This window comes from Calonectris borealis, unplaced genomic scaffold (genome assembly GCF_964195595.1).
Source record: "Calonectris borealis unplaced genomic scaffold, bCalBor7.hap1.2 HAP1_SCAFFOLD_35, whole genome shotgun sequence".
NCBI lineage: Eukaryota > Metazoa > Chordata > Aves > Procellariiformes > Procellariidae > Calonectris > Calonectris borealis.
In genome coordinates, this window is record NW_027441451.1 from 534,874 (window position 1) to 557,770 (window position 22,897).

General features: G+C 52.7%; 1 protein-coding gene across 1 annotated transcript; it reads left to right on the forward strand.

Annotated features, from left to right (window-relative positions):
* Positions 1-12,232: 12,232 nt before the first annotated feature.
* Positions 12,233-13,192, forward strand: LOC142076229 (olfactory receptor 14J1-like). The gene has a single exon (XM_075138607.1). The coding sequence runs from the start codon at positions 12,233-12,235 to the stop codon at positions 13,190-13,192; it is 960 nt and encodes a 319-aa protein (XP_074994708.1).
* The last annotated feature ends 9,705 nt before the right edge of the window (positions 13,193-22,897 follow it).

The following is a 22,897-nucleotide window of genomic DNA, read 5'->3' on the forward strand; positions in this document are numbered from 1 at the left end:
GCGTAGCAGGACCCAAAGGGTGGGTGTCTGAACAGGAGCTGAACCTGCCACCCCCGATGCCCACCCCCCACACTGACTCAGCCAATCCAACGGGGAGAACAAGGGCAGCACAGGCAGGAGGGGATGGCAGTGGAATGCCACAATGCTCCTGCCAAGGGAGGAGGGACACGCAAAGACAGATGGAAATCAGGGGTTTGTCCTTTTCTGGACTCTGGCTGCTGCAGGGGCAACGCATGCCCGAGACACACGGGCCTGGGGGCAGAGGCTCTGCTTAGGGTGGGAAAGGAGACCAGGGAGAGGTGTCTGCACCGCAGGGACGGCAGGGAGGTGCCCACATCCCCCTCCCCAGTGTTTCTGGCAGCAGCTCCCTCTCACCCCTGCCCATCTCTCTGCTGCTTGGATCTGTTCCTGCCAGGAGCCTTCTCCCTGTCCCCAGCTGTGCTGGTTTGGGCTGTTGGACAGTCCTGGGCAGCCCTGGCTGCACATCCACCTTCACAGCCCTGCAGGCGTCCCCGGGAGAAGGGAGCTGTCTTGCCCCGTCCCTCTGAGGGGGCAGCAGGGAAGCTGCGTGCTCTGGAGCACGTCCTCCTCCTCCACCCCAGAAAAGCCAGCAGAGCCATCCTGACAGCTCCTATCAGCCGTGGCGTGTGCCAGGTCTAGGAGACACTTCCAGGAACTCATCTGCATTGCCCTGCAGCCAGAGACTTACCGTGTCATGGGCTGTGGTGTGCTCCCAACTGCATTGAAAGTCTGACTGCTCTTGTCTGCCCTCGGTGCCTGCAGGCAGTGCCCCCAGCCCTGCTCCTGGGCAGAGCTGTCTCTCTGCAGCGCTGCCCGCTTGCCAGGAGCTCCCTCCATCCCAGGAGCCCAGCCCAGCTCAGCAGCAGAGGACCAGCCCAAGGCACCACTTGCTCTGCCCCCTCGGGGCTCCCTCAGGGATGTCCCTGGGGAACCGACTGTGGAACAAGCTGAAGTCATCACTGATGTTTCCTCCCTCCACTGGGCAGGGACACTTCTTTCCAGCAGGGGCATTTTCCCTATCAGAGACAGAGTTAGGTCGAAGAATCCCCTCTTCTTGTCCCACTCTGAGACAGGACACCCAGCCATGGATAGGGAGGAATCTCCTCTACCTCCTGTACCCATGCAAGCCACAGGTGACATCTGAGGTGCCAGAGGTGGTCCAAGACACATGCAGGTCGCTGTAAGCTCTGATGGAGCATTTCAGAGGGACAGGGCAGCGCCTGGGGTCATCATTTTGGAAGCCGGTGGGGCATTCCTTTGGCCAGCTGAAGTGACAGCAGATGCTGACATTTAGGACAATGAAACCTGGTCGTTATGTCCAGGGCAGCCTATAGAGGTATTCCTCTGCGCAGATGGGGTCATTGCCATTGGAGAGCTAAGTCTCGCTCTCTTCTCCATCAGCTGTGTTTACCACATCTCCATTGACAGTTATGGCAGGTTTCTCCTCGACACCCCCACAATGCCTAACCTACTTCAGGGCAGCTGCTCAATTTAAAGGTTACCTACATCCTGTGGTGCTACCTGAGATGCCAGGGCTCTCCAGCACAAGCGCGTGCAGCCAGCAGGGACAGCACAAGACCTGCAGGAACACCGTCCCCATTCAGAGCATGTAACCGACCCCAGGAGAGCCACAGATATGTTTGGTGCTTTCGTTCACGGAACTGCAGTGAGGCGAGTCCTGTCCCATCTCTACCCAGTAAAGGCAGTGCTTCTCCCACATCCTTTAGTCATCCCTTTGATGAGGCAACCAAGGAACAGACCAGTGATTTTCACAGTGTTCCTGTCCAGCCAAGGACACCTTTCAATAGCACCTTGTCCTTCCTGGAGATCAGCTTCACCTCCAGCACAGGCCCTCCGGGGCTGCAGAGACACCACAGGCAGCAAAGCCCTCTCCTGCCAGGGCTGCACAGTCCAGCCCTGCTTCTCTCTGCTCCTGAGGACAGCAGGGTTTGCTCTCCCTAGGGACACCTCATTTCCTCTTTACGTTGCCACCTGCCAGCCACCCCAGCATGCTCTGAAGCAAAGCTTCTGCTTGCGTGGGAGCTTGGGCACTTGGTACCAGCTTTCTTGGTTACACATCTGAGCTCGGCCCTGGTGCCGCGGCTGAGGTCCAGCACATCTCTGCTCTGACAGAAAGAACCTATAAGCAGGGAGAGGAAGGGGACGAAGTCTTATTTAACCAGCCTGAGGAAGTGTTGGGTCCAATGACCTCACGTCTTACTGGGGACGTTAAAGACCCTGTGCATTGAGTTTACATGGGAAGGTTTTGGCAGTGGTGAGGGTGGCTGCAGGGGGGCTTAGGTGAGAAGCGCTCAAGAGCTGACTCCATGTCGGATAAATCCAATTTCAGCTGGCTCCAAAATGGACCAGCCACTGCCCAAAGCTGAGCCAATAAGCAATTCTGGTGGCACCTCTGTGATACCACTGAAGAAAGGATAAAAACCAGAGTGCAGCAGCTGTAAGAGAGCGGAGGGAGGCACTCTTTGTCCTCTTTGTGGCCTTTGTGTCTTGAAGCAGGACTCTGGAGGAGAAAAACCAGCAGTGGCTGTGGATCAAGTCAGGGGTTACTGGAGCAAGCTCAGATGTTAACAGTCCACAGAACTGGTGGGGCTGCATCCAAGGGTGCTGAGACAGCCAGCTGATGTCACAGCCAGGTCACTCTGTGTTGTCTTTGCAAGTTCATGGAGATCAGGGAAACTTCCCAACAACCTGGAATAATTATGCTGTGTGCATCTTTCCACAAGGCGCAGAGGACGAGCTGGGGATCCAGAGGCTGTTCAGCCTCACTTTGGTGAGGAGTGTGTCAGAGAGCATGTCTTTTGGATTCCATTTCTGTGAGTCCGAAAGAGAAGGTGACTGGATGAACCCAGGGCAGATCATGCCTGACCATCCTCATTGCTTTCTGAGATGGAAGGACTGCATTTCCTGGTACGGGAGGAGTGGTGGGTTTCATTTACCTGGAGTTCTTGAGGGCTTTCAACACCATTCCCCACCATATCCTTGTCTCCACGTTAGGACATTGCTGTTGGGATGGGTGGATGAGTAGATCAGTAAAAAACCAGGTGATGGCCATGCCCACTCAAATGTCCATTCAGTTCATTCAGTCCTCGACTTGGGCTCCAGGGGTTGTGATGGTCAATCAGGACAGGCAAGATGCTTGTGTTGGACTGTTGGGCGCTGAAACCAGATCAGGCTGGATCGCCACTGCGCTTGTCCCGTTCCTTAGGAGGTTCATCCCCCATTCTTTTGGGTGGCTTCTGCTGCAGTACAACTATGACATCATACAGCTACGGTATCATACCACTATGGCATACTACAACACAAATGATGGGTTATTTTCACCCCAGATTTTATCTCCTTGAGGTGCTGGGGGCATGAGAAGACAGAGGCCAGTGTCTCCCTGTGTCCCCTCCTCAGTTCCCTCACCTTATTTGGAGGTGTTGCACTCCTTAATTCATAATCTTCATGAGTCAAATTCACCTGTTCTCCACAGATGGCTACAGTACGGCTATATATCTTTGGTGATGCTTTCTAGACAGTCTTTAGCCCTCAAAAAGAGAAGCACACAATATCTGAACACTTTCCAAAAATCACGCTTGCTAGCAAAATTAACCTGAATTAAACCTGACCTATTAGGACAAAACTCAGCTGTGTATGGACTGACAGACCTGTGATGACCCCCTCTCATTTCATCCTTTTTTGCCACCCCTTGTTCAGGCTTTGGGAAGACAGGAAATTGATAAAGGTGAAGTTCTTGCGTGCCAGTGATTGAATTCTCGCCCTCGGACTCAGCTGAATCCCTTCTCCTTGGGCAACACTGAAAGGCCCAGGCTAAGATGTTTCAGTACGTGGGCAGATGCCTGGTCCTCTATCAAGACAGCAACGCGAGCAATTGCACAATGCTACAGGTAATGAAAGGGGGCACTTATTTCATGGATTTGCTGCCCAAGGTAGAAAACACCCCAGCAACCATCTCAGAAACACCAAAGGAGGGTACAACATAAGAAAAGCATGGCCAATGGGGAAAGGATTAACTGGTGTGGTAGGTAAACCCCAGCCAGCACCTCAGCCCCTGCCCCGTCCTTGCTCACTGCCCCCAACAGCAAGATCGGGGAGAGAATGAGAAGGGCAAAAGGGAAAAAACTCATTGGTTGAGAGAAAGACATTTTCACAAGTAAAGCAAAGCTGCCCAGGCAGGCAAAGCAAATGAGGAATGAATTCACTCCTTCCCACTACTTGCAGGCAGATGTTCAGCCATTCCCAGGAAAGCAGGGCTTTATCATGCGTAACGGTTACTTGGGAAGACAAATGCCATAAACTCAAATATTCCCCCTTCCTCTTCCTTTCCCTGAGTTTTTTATTGCTGAGCATGACATCATATGGTACAGAATGACCCTTTGCTCAGCTGGGGTCAGCTCTCCTGCTTGTAGCCCCTCCTAATTTCTTCTGCTCCCCCCAGCCTACTCGCTGGTGGAGCGGTGTGAGAAACAGAGAAAGCCTTGACGCTGTGTAAGCTCTGCTCATCAATAGCTACAACACCGCTGTGTTATCAACACTGGTTTGGTCCTAAATCCACAGCACAGCACCACACGGGCTGCTATGGAGAAAATTAACTCCAGCCCAGCCAGAGCCAGGACAACAGGGGAGGCTCCTGTTTTGGGAGGGTGTGAGGGGGATAATAGTGAAGAACTGTAGAGTGGGGAAAAGGGAAGCAGGGAATGAAAGGTGAGGAAAAGGATGTCATCAGGGCTGTGTGGGGTTCCTGTGATGCAGCCCTGCACCCAATGTGAATTATCTCCACATCAGAGGGAACCCGAGTGATTTCCCTAATGTTGACGACATGAAGGGGAAGGAACGAAAGTTTCATTCAGCCTGGAAGTGATCTTGTAAGATGCCTACATTTTTACTCAAAGCAAGGTCACACCAGATTGCTCAGGGCTTTATCCCTGTGGGTCTTTGAAACTTCCAGGGATGGAGGCAGCGCACACTCTCTGGAAAATGTCTTCCCATATCCGACTGTCCTCATGTGTCAAAAGTTTCTTCCTGTATCAAGCCTGACCCTCTCTTCTTCCCCAGGAACAAGGAGGCCCATTGCCTCTTGCCCTTGCGTCTTGCACTACAGTGTCTTCTTGGGAAGCGCACCGTAGGCAGTGCAAGGCTGTTACCTCCTCTCCCAAAAGCCCTCCATTCTCCAGTTGGAACAAGCCCAGCTCCCTCAGCCCCTCCTAACAGGGCAAGTGCTCTAGCCCTGACCATCTTGCTGGCCCTCCACTGAACTGGCTCCACTTGGCCAATGTCTCTCTGGCATTGTGGGGCACCAAAACCTGGTCAAGTGTTCTGGATGTGGTCTAACTTGTGCTGAGCAGAGGAAGAGAATCACTGCCACTGGCTGTGCACTACCGCTGACCTGCACTCAGCACCGCAAACCCTCGCATCTCACTGCCCCCAGAAAACGCCCTGAGACACCCATGAGGGAAGAATCCCCATTCCTAGGGTACGGGGCTCAGGGCTTGGCCATCCTCCTTAAGGAAACACATCAAGGCCTTTCACAGCCACTTACACGTTCATTTTTCTACCTGTATCCAGGGCCTCTGAGCTCCTGCTTCACCAGCCCCCAGGGACAGTCACCTTGTCTGGTCGTTCCCTCCATGGTCTCTTCAGTGATGGCCCTCAGTGGGGCCCGCTGACACCCTCAGAAACTTGGAGGCTTGGTGCTGACTTTTAGATCTCCAGAGCCTTGTTCAATCTGCTTTCAGTATCTGCAGTTCAGGAACTTGGCACAAGAGGGCTCCTGAACATGCAAAATTCCCTAACAAGCCAAGTCTCTGGGCATAATTATCCTTAATTCCTCAATTTCTATGTGGTTAATCAGAGAGATTTCAGAAGGGTTGTCAAAGTAAGAACATTTTCATAAAAAATCACAATAAGAAAGGATTTCTTCTTTTTCAACTTTTCTTCCTTTTTCTGCTTCCACATTAAGGGATATCAGCAGTCCCCAATTGATACTGGTCCTGAGCATCTCCTAACTGAGTATGGACATACAGGGAAGGCAAGGCCCTTTATGTCAGACACTCCATGGGAAGTGTTTGTCCCTACCCCAACCCCCCCCATTTCTCCCATCACCCACCTGAGATTTAGAGCAGCCTTGTTCAAATCAGACCTTTCTCCACTACAGTCTGTAGCTGCGTGTTTCAGCCCATTGGCACCAACTCCCACCTGCTTTACTTGGAGAACGACCTGCACACAGGCACAGAAAGGTGCTTCTTCATTGCCAAGAAGCAGAACCAAAGTCAAGCACAGCTCATTAAAAACCCAAAAGACATTCCTCAACTGTATATCAAGTCCATGTTACCTCCACCGAAGTCCACTTCCCACTGTGGATGACCATACACCAATGGAAAACACATTATTGTCTCCAGCACACATCCCAAGACACCTCAAAGCACTCCCTGCCCCTGACTCTGCCCATATTTGCTCTTTGCACCCCGTCAGTCACACACTGGAGTCACAAACTCCCTCGAGCCACAGGGAGAAGCAGAGAGACAAAGCGAATGAAAAGCTTTGTTCTGAGCATGGAAATCGGCATAAATCTGAACCTGTAATGCTTACAGGAGCATCTTCAAGTAGACTCTGCAGCATCTAGACCCACTCAGTTTTCATTGCCTGCAGGTAAATTACATATGACTTCACTGCAGGTGAAGAGAGGGATGAGAGTGATCTCTAATGTTGGACACCTCGAGTGCAACTGCTGAGAGGTCCCTTTCTAGTCAAGAGAGAGAAATGAGGTGTCTCAACCGAGGTGCCTTGGCCTTCTCTGCCTGGCCACCAGCTCCTGCTTCAGAAAGGCTCCTGTAGGTCCTGGGTCACATTTCCCTGTCCCACGGAAGGGCTTCAGCTACCCCCATGTATCTTGGAGGCAGTGGCCACCTCTGTGCTGGCAGCTGCATCAATCCCTGAAAGAAGATGTTAGGCAAAAGTTGAAACATGTCCAGAGAAGAGGTCTGTGTAATGACTGTTGAGAAGTCTTCATTTTCAGAACTTTGAGGTTGGTCTATAAATTCTCATGGTTTTTGTCATAGGCCATGGCCATGGCCATGGCCAAGCAAGACGACGACCCTTTCTCTCCCTCTATGGAAATATAGATTTCTACAGCCATTTCCAAAAATACATTTCCTCCCAACGCTTTGAATGAAGAAATTATTCTGCAGAGCTGCAAGACATCCAGGGAGTCCCGAAGCTGTGTCACTTGGAGGGGCTCGTCCGCCCCAGAAATGCAATCCAGAACAACCTCTGGGACATGTTATTCATCCAAAGCAAAGCTAACCAGCCTTTCCCTCCCCAGTTCATCCTCTGGGACTCTTTGAAACAGGCATGCAACTTTTGCTTTTGCCAGTCGTCAGGGAGTCCCCCCAGTCTTCATGACCTGTCAAAGATGATGGAGACTGGCCTCGCTCTGACATCATCTTGCTCTCTCAGCACCCTTGGATGCAGCCCCTCCATTCTCATGGTAACATCTGAGGTTATTTCAGGGTCACGACGGCCAAGGCTTACATCGACCTTCACATCCCTGACCAGCTCTGTACTGCTTGTGAGTCTCAAGTCCGGGTTTGGATTGCCCTTGTTGGCCCATCTGGCAGCTGTGCTAAGAAGTGGTTCCCCAGACATAAACCGCCTGGACTGTTTGCATCCTGCTGTGTTCTCCTTCCAGAAGATGCCAAGGCCATTACAATTCCCCATGAGAGCCAGGCTTCTGCAGCCAGAGACTTCCTTGGGGTGCTTAGAAAAGACTAAGCCAACTTCCCCACCCTGACAGTGGGTTCCTTATCTCCAACCACGATGTCACCTTTACTGGCCTCTCCTCTGACATTCACCCAACTTGTCACTTCCCCATTGATGAGCTCCATACATGCAGTGAATTTCTTCACTTTGAGGGAACCCCACTCCTGACCCTTCCAGCCTGGCTCTCCTGAAAAGCCTCTACCCAGCCATTGCAGCACCCCAAGCTGTGTCACTTGTCCCACCATGCCATGGCACTTCCTCCATGCATGTCAAAAAGCATAGACTCCAGCTCGTCCTGGCTGTGCCCCTGGCTGAGGGCATCAGTGCACATTTGGGCTGTAGCACTGCAGGTGCAGCCCCAGGCCAAGCTCTCACTTGTCTTAGGCAAACGTGGGACCAAGTGTCCAAGCCCCCGTGTGTGCAAAGGCTTTGCTTCACAGCAGAGACATGCCGGGGTGGAGAGCAGGTGGAAACAGAAAGCTGAACCTGGGTGCCAAGAGAGTGAGCAAACCCTGCTGTCCCCAAGGGCAGAGAGGACCAGGGCTGGGAAGGGCAGCCCTGGCAAGACATGGGTTTGCTGTCGGTGGGGTCTCTGCTGTCCCCGAGGGCCTTTGGTGGAGGTGAAGCTGATCTCCAGGAATGACAAGGTGCTACTGAGAGGCCCACTGTGACAACTGTTGGTCTGGTCCTTGACTGTGTTCTCCAGGGGGTGAGGGAAGGTTGGTGGAGAGAAAAACCAGAAGTCTGAAGGTGTAGGCACACGCGTGGTGACCCTGGTGTGATGGGCTTCCCATTCATGGAGTGCCCTACCTCTACTGGAGAGAGAAGGGACGGACCTTGCCACGCTGCAGGGGTGGCAATCAGTTTCTGGCCCAAAGGCACTGGATCTGTCGCAATGCTGTCTGGGTGTCTGTCACACCCTCGCTCTGCATGGGGATGGCTTTCCTGTGTAGGACCATCGCTGTCCCTGCCAACTGCATGTCGCTGTGTGTGAGAGCCTTGGCACCTCACCTACCATTACAGGCCTGTATCTGGCCTTACATGGAATAACTGCCCTGAAGTTGATTGGGCAATGCGAGAATGTTCAGGACACCACCGCCATTAGAGTCAATGGAGATCTAGTCAACCTGGCGGATGGGAAAGACAGAGAGGAACTGAGCTCTCCCTGTGGTACATGACTCCATCAGATGAATCCCTGCGTAGGCTGCCCAGAACATAAAGAAGAGAGACAGGCTCCATCATCCTAAATGTGGGCATCTGATGCCATTTCCACTGGCCAAAGAGATTCACCTCCAGCCTCCAAGAAGATGCCCCCAGATGCTGCCCTGTCTCTCAGCATTGCTCCACTAGAGCTTGCAGCTAGCTCCAGGTATCTTGGACCACCTCTGGCACTCCAAATGTCCCCAGGTCTTTGCACGTGACCACGTCAGCCCTGGCCTCCATCTCCATTAATTAGCAGGGAGCTGAGAGAAGGAGCTGACATGCAGGTGTCTGCTGTGTGCACACCTGAGCTGAGGCCAGAGGAATCCCACCTCCTGTGGGCTTGTGCTGTGCGTGGGGGGCAGCTGAGCCCACTTCTAGCCCCAGGGCCACAAGCATGGAATGGGGGCTGAATCCCTTCCCTGGGCAGTGCTAAATGAGGTCCTTCCCTGTCCCTGTCCGGGTGTCCTGTGTACAGATGGGCCAATGAAAAGGTGATTCCTGGAGCTGACTCTTCTTCAGATGGGAGAAATGCCCCTGCTGGAAAGAAGTGTCTCTCCGCAGCTGAGGGAGGGACCATGAGTGATGGCTTCAGGCTGCTCCCAGCAGGTTCCCTGGAGGCGCAGGGACACGTGGAGGGAGCCCCGAGGGGGCAGAGCAAGTGGTGCCTTGGGCTGGTCCTCTGCTGCTGAGCTGGGCTGGGCTCCTGGGATGGAGGGAGCTCCTGGCAAGCGGGCAGCGCTGCAGAGAGACAGCTCTGCCCAGGAGCAGGGCTGGGGGCACTGCCTGCAGGCACCGAGGGGAGAGGAGCGAGGCAGAGAGAGGTTAGAGGCAGCCTGGGCTGGGAGGATGCTGAGAATGAACGGGAGGAGAAACCTTCACAGCCCTTGACACGGTAAGTCTCCGGGCGCAGGGCAAAGAAGCTGCAGTGCCTGGAGAGATCTCCAAAAGCTGGCACACGCCACAGCCTGTGGGACATTTCCGGAGGTCTCTCCCACCTTCTCTGGTGTGGAGGAGGAGGACATGGTGCAGAGCAGGGCTTCCCTGCTGCACGGTCAGAGGGACAGGGCATGAGGGCTGCCTTCTGCTGGGGGGGACTGCAGGGGTGTGCAGGCAGGGGTGCCCAGGGCTGTCCTTGCGAGCAGGGTCCCTGCACCCCAGGGGCTGTGTGCTGGGGCAGGGACTCTGCCGCCTGCCAGGGTCAGCACTCAGCCTGCCCGGGGAGCTCCCCACGGCGCTGTGGGGACAAGCTGTGGGTGGAAGGAGCGAGCCCCAGCAGGGCAGGGTCCTTCTGCTGTCGAGAGGCTGCTGCCTGGGTCACGGCTGCTCACAGCTCCAGCTCAGCCCCGGGCATTTCTGAGGGGACTTTTCAAGATGGAGTTCCCTGAAAGGGAAGGTGTCTGTCTTTGGAGGTTTCTCCTCTTGGTTGGCTGGGTGGGCAGTGGGACATTTCCAAGGGCACTTTTCAATTGGAAGGTCAAAGGAGGGATGACTGTTTGGATAAGGAGCTTTCCTGCGTCTGTGTGTTCAGTTTCTGGCTCTGGGGGCTACAGATAGCACCAGCATCCCCTTTCCAGTCTCATCGGGGGTTGTGGGACCTGCTCTTTGCCCCCTGCGCACACGGAGAGGCTGCAGGGCAGCGCTGGGCACCCAGGGGCTGAGATGGGGTCTGTGAGCACTGGCAGGGAAGAGCCGTGGGGCCAGAGCAAGAGCTCCTGGCAGGGACAGCTCCAGGCAGGAGAGATGGGCAGCAAAGGAAGGACCTGCTAATGGAAGCCCTGTTGCAGAGGAGATATGGGCACCTCCCGGCCACCCCTGCAGTGCAGATGCCTTCCCTCAGCAACCCCCTTCATCTCTGCCACCCAGCACAGCCCTCGGCCCTCCCGGCCATGGGGTCTAGGCTGGGAGTCACCTCTCTGTCCAGCAGACCAGCAGAAGAGGCCAAGGGCATCCCTCCTGCCACGTCCCCAGTTCCCACTGACCAGCAATGGGGCTGAGGGCAACTGTCCTGCATTATCACTGCCTGGGAGGTGGCTGCACAGCTGGGTGAGGGGAACGCTGTCCTGAGTGCCCGGCTGCCTCGGCGCTTGCCTCGTTCAGCCAGACCCTCACTGTCTTTTTCCTTCTTTCTCCCTGTGCCTGTTTTAAAGTTATCTTGTTCTGGCTGCCAGACTGCCTGGGGATGGGAATTTCAGCTGCAGAGTCACACCCTGATCTTGTTCGTCCATTCGTGCGGGCATGTCAATGGGAACAAGTGTCCCAGCTTTCCTCTAACCCGAGGGGCTGTGGGCAACGCAGCCTGTGGGGCTGGGGAGTGAGTCAATTGTCTCTTCCTGAGCTGCCAACATTCGGACACTTGGCTATCTCCTTGGGGTGCCCTTCCAAGCTGTGAGCTGCCTTCCAGCATGCAAAGCTGTCCCATAGCACCCTTGTGTTCTCTGAAAGCCCCACGGAGAAACGCAGCGACTCTCTGGCTGAGGAGATGCTGTGGGGATGGTGAAATGAGCCACGAGTGTCCTGGGCTAGAAGTGGGGTGCTGAGACCTTGAGGAAGGGTGAGACATTTCGTGCTCTGCACTGGATCCCTCTGCTCTCAGCAGTGTCTGGCTGCATAACAGAACATAAGAATGTGATCGCCCTCCATCTCAGGAAGGTGCAAGCCCAAGGCAGCTGGGAACAAGACCGGGGGACAGACCAGCTCCCCTCACTGCGCTCTGAGCCACAGGCGATCCTCTTGCCTCGCAGGACTCTCTCTGTTCTCCTGAGTGCAGCAGAAATGCTGAGGGTTCCTGACATCCCAGAACACTCCCCAGGGGAGATGGGGGGAGCTGTCAAAACCCCCAAGCCTCTCAAAATGCCTTCTGCCACCTCAGCTCCTCAGCACGGGGAGTGCAGATGCTGACAGGCCCTTCTGCGTTAGGAGCGGTTCCATCTGACCAAGTCAAACGCCAGCACTGGCCCCTGCCCCCACCCTTCCCAGGAACCCACTGCTGCAGAGCAGGGCTGACTCCTCGGCAGCCAGCGGGCAGAGGCCCTGCTCCTCACGCCACATTCAGCCAGCACCCACCAGAGCTCCAGCCCCGCAGCTGAGGAAGGATTCCTGGAAAATGCAAAGGGGGGGTGTGCAGCAGGGGCAGGGGCTGTGGGAAATGGCTTGGATTTTGCTCAGAGAAGTCTCCCCTAACTTCTTGTGTTTTCCTCCTCCAACAGGTCCCCATGCCCAGAGGGACCAAATGTCCAACGGCAGCTCCATCACCTACTTCCTCCTCCTGGCCTTCGCAGACATGCGGGAGCTGCAGCTCTTGCACTTCTGGCTCTTCCTGGGCATCTACCTGGCTGCCCTCCTGGGCAACGGCCTCATCATCACTGCCATAGCCTGCGACCACCGCCTGCACACCCCCATGTACTTCTTCCTCCTCAACCTCTCCCTCCTCGACCTGGGCTCCATCTCCACCACTGTTCCCAAAGCCATGGCCAATTCCCTCTGGGACACCAGGGACATCTCCTACGCAGGATGTGCTGCACAGCTCTTTTTCTTTCTCTTCTTGATCACAGCAGAGTATTGTCTTCTCACTGTCATGGCCTACGACCGCTACGTTGCCATCTGCCAACCCCTGCACTACGGGACCCTCCTGGGCAGCAGAGCTTGTGTCCACATGGCAGCAGCTGCCTGGGCCAGTGGGTTTCTCAATGCTCTCCTGCACACGGCCAACACATTGTCACTACCCCTCTGCCACGGCAATGCTGTGGACCAGTTCTTCTGTGAAATCCCCCAGATCCTCAAGCTCTCCTGCTCACACTCCTACCTCAGGGAGGTTGGGTTCATCACGTTTAGTGCTTTTCTGGTTTTGGTGTGTTTTGTTTTCATTGTGGTGTCCTACGTGGAGATCTTCAGGGCCGTGCTGAGGATCCCCTCTGAGCAGGGACGGCACAAAGCCTTTTCCACGTGCCTCCCTCACTTGGCCGTGGTCTCCCTGTTTCTCAGTACCATCATGTTTGCCTACCTGAAGCCCCCCTCCATCTCCTCCCCATTTTCAGACCTAGTGATGGCAGTGCTGTACTCGGTAGTGCCTCCAGCAGTGAACCCCCTCATCTACAGCATGAGGAACCAGGAGCTTAAGGATGCCATTAGGAAACTGATTTCATGGACATTTTCCAAGAGTGAGAAATTTACGACCTCTCTCCGTAAATGACTCCCAGAGACCTGATTCCATCTTTTTTTCTTGTTTGTTTGGTATTTTTAATCATTATACTTATCATTATTGCTGCTGTTATTGTTGTTCATGGTTATTATGTTCCTACACAAACGTTTGCATTTGCGTCACTACATCTGAGTCATGTACCTGCTTTGCATGTGTAAGTGCACCTGGTGCCCTGATAAAAGTATGTTTAACACTGGCTCAGAGTTAGCCTCTCTCGTGTCATCTCTGTAATAAAATGGGATCTCGCTGGTGCAGTGCTTTCAGGCTGGGCTCCTTCTCCAAAGAGGCCTGAGGAACTGCACCCCTGAAGCTCCTTTTCCTCCATGTGTTCAGAACTAAAAAGTTTAGTGTCTGTTTGTGAGCTTTTAGAGACATAGGACTGGATTTATGAGTCACCAGCTGGTGTCTGATGCTAGGTAAGATGGTGAGTGTAACTGAGGGATGTACCTAGGGCTTTCACACGGGTGACATTAAGGACACCCGTCCTCTAGGAGGGGAATCTGGAGCTGCCTGAAGAGCACAGTGGTTCTCCAGGGACAGCACGTTCCTGGGATTCAGTAGGTATGGAAGAGGTCTGCAAAGACGGGGTTTGGGGCCTAAAGTGTAGGACATGTGCAGACCTCCTCTGGGCACTCTCCAGTTGCTCCCCACCTGTCTAGAGCAGGAATTCCCACAGAGGGACACACTAGTCCAGGTGTGGCCACACCACGGCTCACTGGAGGGGGATGAAAACTCAAGATGTCTGGGGTGGCCATGCTCCTCCTAATGCAGCCCCATATGCAGTTGACCTTGTTCCTGGTGAGCATGCACCACTGGCTCATATGGTGTCTCTCGTAGTGCCCAGGTCCTTCTCCGCAGGGTCACTGCTCAGCCAGTTAGGACCCAGCCTGCCCTGATATATGGGATTATTCTTCCCCCTGAAGCAGGACTGGCCACTTCTCCTTGAAAAACTTTAGAAGCTTCTGTTGGCTGAATCCCAGAGTTTCTCCAAGTCACCCTGGACTGAAGCTCCATTTTGCCACCTGTTAATGTTAGTGTGCAGATGGCTCACCCTGATTGTGGTGAACCATCAACACAGGATCACAGCATAAGAAACTGCAGGACACTACAGCTAATAAAAGGACTTACTAGTTGTGTACTGACCGATGTAGGAATCAGCACGACAACCCTCTTAGAAACACTATAGGAAGGCACAAAGCAAGCAAAGCCAGGGCCAGTGGGGAAAGAGCAGAGCTGGGGATGATCAAAGAGAAGAATTTGGGAGGGAAAAGAAGGAAAAAGGAATCCAAAGGTTAAGCTCAGATATGATGAGACCTGCTTGGGGTTACCTGCCTAGCAGCCCTGCGTCAATGACTTCAGTGGGACAAAAAAGCCACGGTTGATCGCTCTAAACTTATGTCTGCTTGCTTCCATGGTCCTGGGGAACCTGAGTGCTCTCCCTACCGTCATCAAGGAAAGACCTGTGGTGGAAGAAAATGCACAATCGCTCATCCTGGAAGGGACCTGGGGAGGTCTCTAGGCCAAGTGAAACCACTGTCAGTGGAGAAAAGAGAAACAAGGGTTGGGCTGTTTGGATGCTAGGCTGTGTTAGTGGAAAACATACACCTATATAGGCACACATACAGTAGTGATCACTCCAGAAGCTGACCTTAGACTCTCCATCTATCCAGGAGCTGGCCCTGGCACCCCCTCATCCCTCCAGTTCCCCCACGCACAGACAAACACACACACACACAAATGGCTCCCTCCAGCACAGAAACACAGAGCCATTGAGGCTGGAAAGCAACCAGCTTCCACCTTCTCTGGGCTTCCTCTTCAGGCATGATTTTTGTCAGGAGTTCCTTTCTCATCCATACCAGCCTCCTGAAATGTTACTTGATTCCCTGCGTGTCCAGGTGTACTGTTCTGGAGCCTGAAGAAGACATCCTTGACCATCGAACAGCTCTCCCCAATTCTCTTCAGTGTCATGTCCCGTGGGATTCTATCAAGCAGGTCCCTCAGCAGGCCAAAGCCTGCTCTCCTCAAGTCCTGCTCTTTGCCTTGTTCCCTTCTCTCAGAAACCCCAACTCTACTTTCTCACCCCTGACTGTTACATCCCTGACCTATGATGTCCTGCAGGACACCTCCCCTCACGGGCTCCTCAGTCACCCTTGTCAGGAAGACTTCGTAATAAGCTCCAAAAACCTTCTGGCTGGCTTGCACCTTGCTATGTTGCCCCTTCAGCAGATACTGACATAGCTTAGGCCCGCCATGAGGACCAAGGCCTGGAAACATGAGACTTCTTCCAGTTGTCTGAAGAAGGCGTCATCTACTTCTTCCTCCTGACCACACCTTCCTGAGGTCTGCAGCACACATCCACCCGCCCCAGTGTTGCTCACACCGTTCTGCCCTCTCATGCCGACTGTCCGACTGTCTGTATCCAGCAGTGCTCCACGCATTCCTGCTGCTCTCTCACACAAAGGGCAGCTTCCCCTCCAGACTCAGACCGATGGCTTTATCAGCACCTGACCCACAAGACCCCACAGCTTCTCCAGGAGGTGGTTTAGGCCACATTATCCATCCAGTAGCCAACTCGCAGACTCTCTGGGCTCTCCAATATCCACTCCAGACTTAAGGTCTCTCAAATAACTGGCTCCTGGGCCTCTTTTTATACTAGCTGGCTGCTTTGGTTTGATGTTTGCTGGTGGTTTCACCCACTGACACACACACTGACATCTGCTATTTCCCCCCACAACCACAGCAGGAAATTGAAAGCACAGACCCTGGAAAGCACCTTTCCTTCCAGGTAGTCCCTGCCTTGAAAAGACTTCTTGAAAAGTCCCCCTGGAAATGCCCGGGGCTGAGCTGGAGCTGTGAGCAGCCCTGACCCAGGCAGCACCCTCTCGACAGCAGAAGGACCCTGCCCTGCTGGGGCTCGCTCCTTCCACCCACAGCTTCTCCCCACAGCGCCGTGGGGAGCTCCCCGGGCAGGCTGAGTGCTGACCCTGGCAGGCGGCAGAGTCCCTGCCCCAGCACACAGCCCCTGGGGTGCAGGGACCCTGCTCGCAAGGACAGCCCTGGGCACCCCTGCCTGCACACCCCTGCGGTCCCCCCCAGCAGAAGGCAGCCCTCATGCCCTGTCCCTCTGACCGTGCAGCAGGGAAGCCCTGCTCTGCAGCACATCCTTCTCCACACTAAAGAAACCCTGAGAGCTTTCCTGCCAGATCCTATCTGTAACAGGGTGCGCCATGTCCAGGAGACCTGAAGGGGAAATTCAAATTGTGACTGCTCAGCACTGGTAATTTGTGACCAAGGAATAATCTGGCATGGAGGGCAAGAAGGCCCAACTGCAGAAGGGGTTAAACTGGCTGGAAGCGGGAATGCCAGGGACAGAAGGACTCCCTGTAAGGAAATAAAGTTTCCCTTGGTGACGAGATGAGAAGCCACAGTATTGCCTTGTAGCCATCCTGGAATGTGAGCACTCAGGGACCACCTTTGGGCAGCAGAGCTGCGCTGGGGGATGGACCCAAGGCTGGGCTGAGGTGCCCGGTTCGGACACCCAGAGGATTCGTGCTGGTGCAAGTGTATATAAGGAATCAGTTTGGGACGCATCTTTGCAGACTCCTTGAAGAACCGCTCCTGGTCATAGCACTCTGCCCAAAGCATTGTTCATTAATTTATTTTATATATATATACATTTAAGCACAAATGTGTGTTTAATTTGCCTCAAGGGGTACAATAGAAATTCCCCAACAGTTCTTGACTTCTGTACGTGTTCATACTCCATTAAGAAACCCTCAGGAACAACATCAATCAGAGACTGCTGATATCACTTATTCTGTAAGCAGAAAAAATAGGAAAACTAGAAAAAGCCTTTCTTATTGTTATTTATTATTGAAATCTTTTCACTTTGACTACACGCCTGGAACCACTCTAATTAACCACACAAGAACTGAGGAATTAAGAAAAATTATGCCCAGAGAATGTCATCGTATGACAGCATGCTCACCAATAAAAGCTGAGGAAAAGGACATGGGAGGGGAGGATGTTTGTGGTTATGGCATTTGCCTTCTCAAGTAACTGCTGAGGCCCTGGTTTATGGACAAGGCTAAACATCTGTCTGCTGATGGGAAGTAGGGAATGAATTCCTTATTTCACTTTGCTTGATCGCTCAGCTTTGCTTCACTTAATAAATTGCTTTTCAGCTAGACGCACAAGTTCTGTCGTTTTTGCTCTTCCCCATCCTGCTGGAGGAGAGGAGTGAGCAATGGGTTTGTGCTTAGTTGCTGCCTTGGGCCAACCCACCACACCTGTGCACAGCGTAGCAATGCTGGAGTCAAGATTCTCTCTTCATTTTTTTGAGATTTTTCATGCTGCCACTCGCTTGAAGGAATAGAATATATTTTTGCCATGTATTTTGGTCTAGACTGATGCAGGTTGGCCAGATCATTGGAGATATGTCTCAAGCAATATTTAAGTGTCAGAAAAAGTGACAATTACTGTTCTAGGTCTGTGGTTTTGAGGATTTGTCTTAGCACCAGAGAAGCAGACTTTGGCCTATTCTGGGGAGTTTTAGTGGGGATCCAATGGTCAGCAGCACTGAAGGGCAGAAGAGCTCAGCACAGCTTGTCTTCAAGGACAGCATCCTCCAAGCTCAGCAATGGTCCAGATAGAAACTCAGTTGAATCTAGAAAGGGAATTCAAGGGCACCATAAAGATCTGTCACTACTTCGGGAACAGTTAATGAAGACACAAAGATCATATGGGACTAGTGCTGAATTTAGTAAGAGCAGGTGTAGAGAGATCTGAGATACTCTATGTTCACTTTGCCTCAACCTTCACTAGCAAGGTCTCACAGACCTTTGTGCCTCAAGGCAGGACTCCGGAGAAGAACAGCCAGTGATGGTGAAGTAATCAGGGGTTATTTAAGCAAACTCAAGCTTTCGCAGTCTATGGGACTGAAGGGGCGGCATCCCAGGGAGTTGAGAGAGCAGGCCGATGTCACAGGAAGATCACTCTCCATCATCTTTGAAAGACCATGGAGACTGGGGGAACTCCCTGACAACTGGCAGCACCCAAATGTTGCATACACTTTTCAAAAATGCCCAACGGATGCCTCAAGGCAATACTCTGGAGTAGAAAAGCCAAAAGTGGATAGGAATCATATCAGGGGCCATCCATGGATGCTGAGACTGCAAGACAATGTCACAGTGAGGCCAGTCCCCACCATCTCTGAAAAGTCATGGAGGCTGGGGGGACTCCCTGACAACTGCCAAAAAGCAAATATTGCGTGCATCTTTCAAAAGGACCCAGAGGATGAGCTGGGGAGCTAAAGGCTGCTTAGCTGCACTTTGGATGAGGAACCCAGAGGGTGTCCTCTTGGATTGCATTTCTGAGCATCTGAAGGAGCAAGTGACTGGATGACCCCAGGGCTGATCATGCTTGAGCATCCTCATTGCTTCCTATGGTGAAAGAACCGCACCTCTGGGTGAGTGGAGAGCTCTGTCGTTCTCCAGGACACCAGCAAGGCTTTCAACGCCATCCCCCACATTATTTTTGTTTCCAAGAACAAAGAGGCTGGAAGGATGGGCCAACAGGATCCTCACAATATCCAACAAGGACAAATCAAAAGCCCTGCCCTTTGGGTGGATGGACCCCATGCACTGAAAGAAGTTAAGGATTGCCCATCTGGGTTGCATCTCTGTGCAATAACCCTGTGGTCCTTAGGTTATGCTGAACAAAACCTGAGCTATCAGCAAAGAAGTCCAACAGCATCCTCAGCTGTATGAGCAGGAGCACAGCCAGGGGAAGTGGTTATTCCCCGCTGCACAGGACAGTTTCTGTCCAAGCTGCAGCTCACAGTTGGATGGCTCAAGGCATTAACCCATGTAGGGAGGCTTTGATAAACAACCACATAAATGTAAATCTTTCAGTTTGGGCAACTTAATCCAACCCTTAAAATCAGGCGGGATGAATCCCATTCCTGGCAAAGATCATGCATCAGCTGAAGGGTCCAGCTGCCCAGCTTGGGCCTTGGCATGGTGAGCACCCTCTGGGCCCGGCTGCAGAAGCCCTGCAGTGATATGGCTGTGCCCTGGGCCTCTGTGTTGCAGCTGGGGTCCGGCTCTTGGAGGGCCATGGTCTTGTGACACTGTAAACCCCATAAATATTTGGGATGACAGGAAGGAAGTGCTAGCAGGTGTAGCCATTGCTTGATAGCAAAGAAATAACAGTGGGATCTATCCAACTTCACCAGCTTTCACTGCTCCCAGCTATTTTTAGGTAGGAAATGTAGATGTCAAGTGTACTCATACAAATATATCCTTTGAAGTCAGCTTCTCCATTCCAAGTGTTGGGAGAAAATGCATTTTCGGAAATGTCTGCATAAATCTAAATTTACATAGGGGAAGGGAAAGTGTCATCATCTGGCCAGTCCGTGTCCATGTCCTAGGAAAAAAGTCATAAGAATTTATAGACAACCCTCAAAGTTCTGAAGCCCTCACATCGGACTCGGAAATGTGACTCAGGGCTGGAGCCTTTCTGGAGCAGGAGCTGGTGGACAGGCAGGGTAGGCTAAAGCGTCTCTGTTGAGACAACTCATTTCTCTCCCTTGAGTAGAAAGGGAAGCCTGGAGAAATCCACCTGAGGTGTCCAGCACTGGAGGAGAATGAGAAATGAGTGGGTCTAGGTGCTGCAGAGTCTACTTGAAGATGCTCCTGTAACCCCGCTATGTTGGGACTAGTGCAGATTTGGTTATTCAAAAGAGAGCATTCCATGCACTTTGCCTCTTTGCTTCCCTCTGTGCATTAAGGGAGCTCATGACTTCAGCGTGTGACTCGCTCTGAGTGAGTATGGAGAAACAGAGTCTGGGGCAGGGAGTGCTTTGGGGGTTCTTGGGGTCTGTGCTTGACACAAAAATGTGTTTTCTGTTCGTCTAAGGCTATCCACTGTGGGAAGTGGACTTCAGAGGAGGTAAGGTGGACTGAATAAACAGCAGAGGAGTGTGGTTTATTTTTTATTGAACCATGCCTTTATTTGGTTTTGTTTGTTGGAATTAAGAAACATCCTTCTGTGTCTGCGTGCAGCTCGTTCTCCAAGCAAAGCGGGTGGGAGTTGGTGCCAATGGGCTGAAACACGCAGCTACTGACTGCAGTGGAGAAAGCTCAGGTTTGAACAAAGGTGCTGGAAGTCCCAGGGGGCTGATGGGAGAAATGGTGGGGTTGGAGGTAGGGACAAAGACTGCCAGTCTGACATACAGGGTCTTGACTTCCCTACATCTTCAGCCTCCGTTAGGAGATGCTGAGGATCAATATCAGTTGGAGTTTTCTGGTACCACTGAATGTGTAAGCAGCAAAAGAAGAAGGGGAAAAAGAAGAAATGGTTTCTTACTGATATTTAGTATTGAAAACTTTTCACTTTGACTACACTCCTGAAACCTCTCACATTAACCACACAAGAACAGAGGAATGAAGGGAAGTTATGCCCAGAGACTTGGCTGGGTAGGGCATTTTGCATGTTAATGAGCCCTCTGGTGCCAAGGTCCTGAACTGCAGATACTGAAAGAAGACTGAACTGGCCTCTGGAGAAGGAAAAGCCAGCAGCACGTCTCCAAGTTTCTGCAGGTGTTATTTAGTCCCCCTGAGGGCCATCACTGAAGAGATCATGGAGGGAATGAGATGACAGGCGACTGTCTCTGGGGGCCGGTGAAGCAGGAACGCAGAGGCACTGCTTACAGGTTGAAGATCAGATGTGCAGGCAACTGTGAGAGGCCTTGATGTGTTTCATCAAGCAGATGCTCAAGCGCTGACCCCCATGCCCTAGGAATGGGGATCCGTTCCCTCCTGCGATGCTCAGGGCTCTTCCAGGGAGCAGGGAGATGTGGGGGGTGCGATGCCGAGTGCAGGGCTGCAGTAGGACTCCTCCCAGGCTGTGTGGAGGGTGGGTGAGGAGGCAAGGAAGTGCTGGGGCTGTGAGGAACTGGTGTCCTCTCAGGGGCTCCAGTGGAAGAGACAGCAGCCATAGTCGAAAGGACAAGGATTTCAGTTCTGTTGGGGGGTCCCAGCCCCCACAAAGGGGCCATCTCCACCACAGGCTGTCCTACACTGTTCTGTGCCTGTGCCTCTTTCTCTGCAGATTTTAACCACCAGCCGTGATTCCCCACCTCACTCTCACCCCATCAAGTCCCAAGCTTTACTGATGTCTTTCTGTCCTCATTGACGTGTTCTTCAAACACAAAGCTGAGGTTTTCTGAGGTTCTGCCAATGGCTGTGAGTTCCCCACAAACTGTGCGGCTTCTTCCAAAGCCCTGCTAATGCTCCTCAATCACCCAAGATGTCCCAGCACACAGACTCACTTGAATCCTCTATTTATCTGCATATCCCAGCACTGAACTGCACCTCCTCCTTCTGCTGCTGCCTCACAATCAAAACTCAACCTATTTCACTTCCGCATGACACCCTCCCACTCCCTGCTATTTCACATCTTCCTCCTCCTTTAACGCGCACGCTGCCACCCACCCACGGCTCTCTTCCTGCATGCCCGTGTGTCTCAGAAACCCTTCCTCTGCCCCTGCACTGATGGGACATCAGCCCAGGAGGTTTGTGCGTTCTCCAGCCTCATGGATGTTTGCCTGAGGTCCATCCAAGCGTGGGGAGTGAAGGAAGAAAAGAGATCAAGGTCAGCTCATTGGGCACTACTGAGCACATTCCCCCCCAGCAGTGGGCATTCCCCTTCTGCCAGGCTGAGCCATGCGCACAGGGTGGAAATGTCTCTATCATCCCTGTTTGTACAAGAAGGGCCTTTCTTCCTGCCATATTCCCAGGACAATCCTCCTCTTCTTCCTCCCCCACCTGAAGACATCAACTGCTGTCCATTGCTGGGCTCAGGCATGGTTGTAAGGATTTGCTAAAGCCATCAGCCATCCCCTTGCTTCTCCCGGACATCCCCCGACCCTCTCTCCTAGACCTACCCATGGCCAATCACTGCTGCCCAGGGCCTCTCGCTCTTCAGAAGAGGCCTTGAGCTTCTTGGTTCTTCCTGGTGCTCATTATAAACTTCCTCGCTCGCTCCAGAGCTCATGGTGAGCTTTCTTGTCCACAACAGGGCCTTTTTGACCATCTCTTATGAAACCGTTTTCTGTTTATGATCGTCTGTGCAGAAAGAGCAGTCACAGAAAAGCACCAAATGGATCAAAACGGATGCTGCGTGAAATGCCATAAAAACCTGCAGAGTTCCCCCCGCGGCTGTGTCTTTCTGGCAAGGAGTCTGTCCTGAGAAGGGGATCCAGCCTCTGCCACTCTCTGGAGAGGCAAACCAGCAGCGTCCATGCCACCTGGGGAGAAAAAGGGTGACTTGTGCAAGACTGCCCTTCATCTGGACCACTTAGATATGTACTTGGGCATGGGGTATCATGCCTTAGAGTGCAAACACCAATCTAATGGGCACTGCCCAGAAGGGCACCCACAGATGCAGACTGCTATGTTGCAGGTGTTTATATTTAGGCAGATTAAACTTTTTAAAAATTTTTTCTTAATTTTTTAAATACTGATAGCCTTAGGGAAATCACACAGACACTTGAAGGATTATTGATGCATTTTAACATGATTATGGACAAAAGACCCACCAGCTTTGCATGTAATGTGATGCCAGAGGCCAAGATTGGATGGTTTGGGCACCGTCCTGGGATCAGGGAAAGAGAAGCGTGCTCCCACCTCCCCG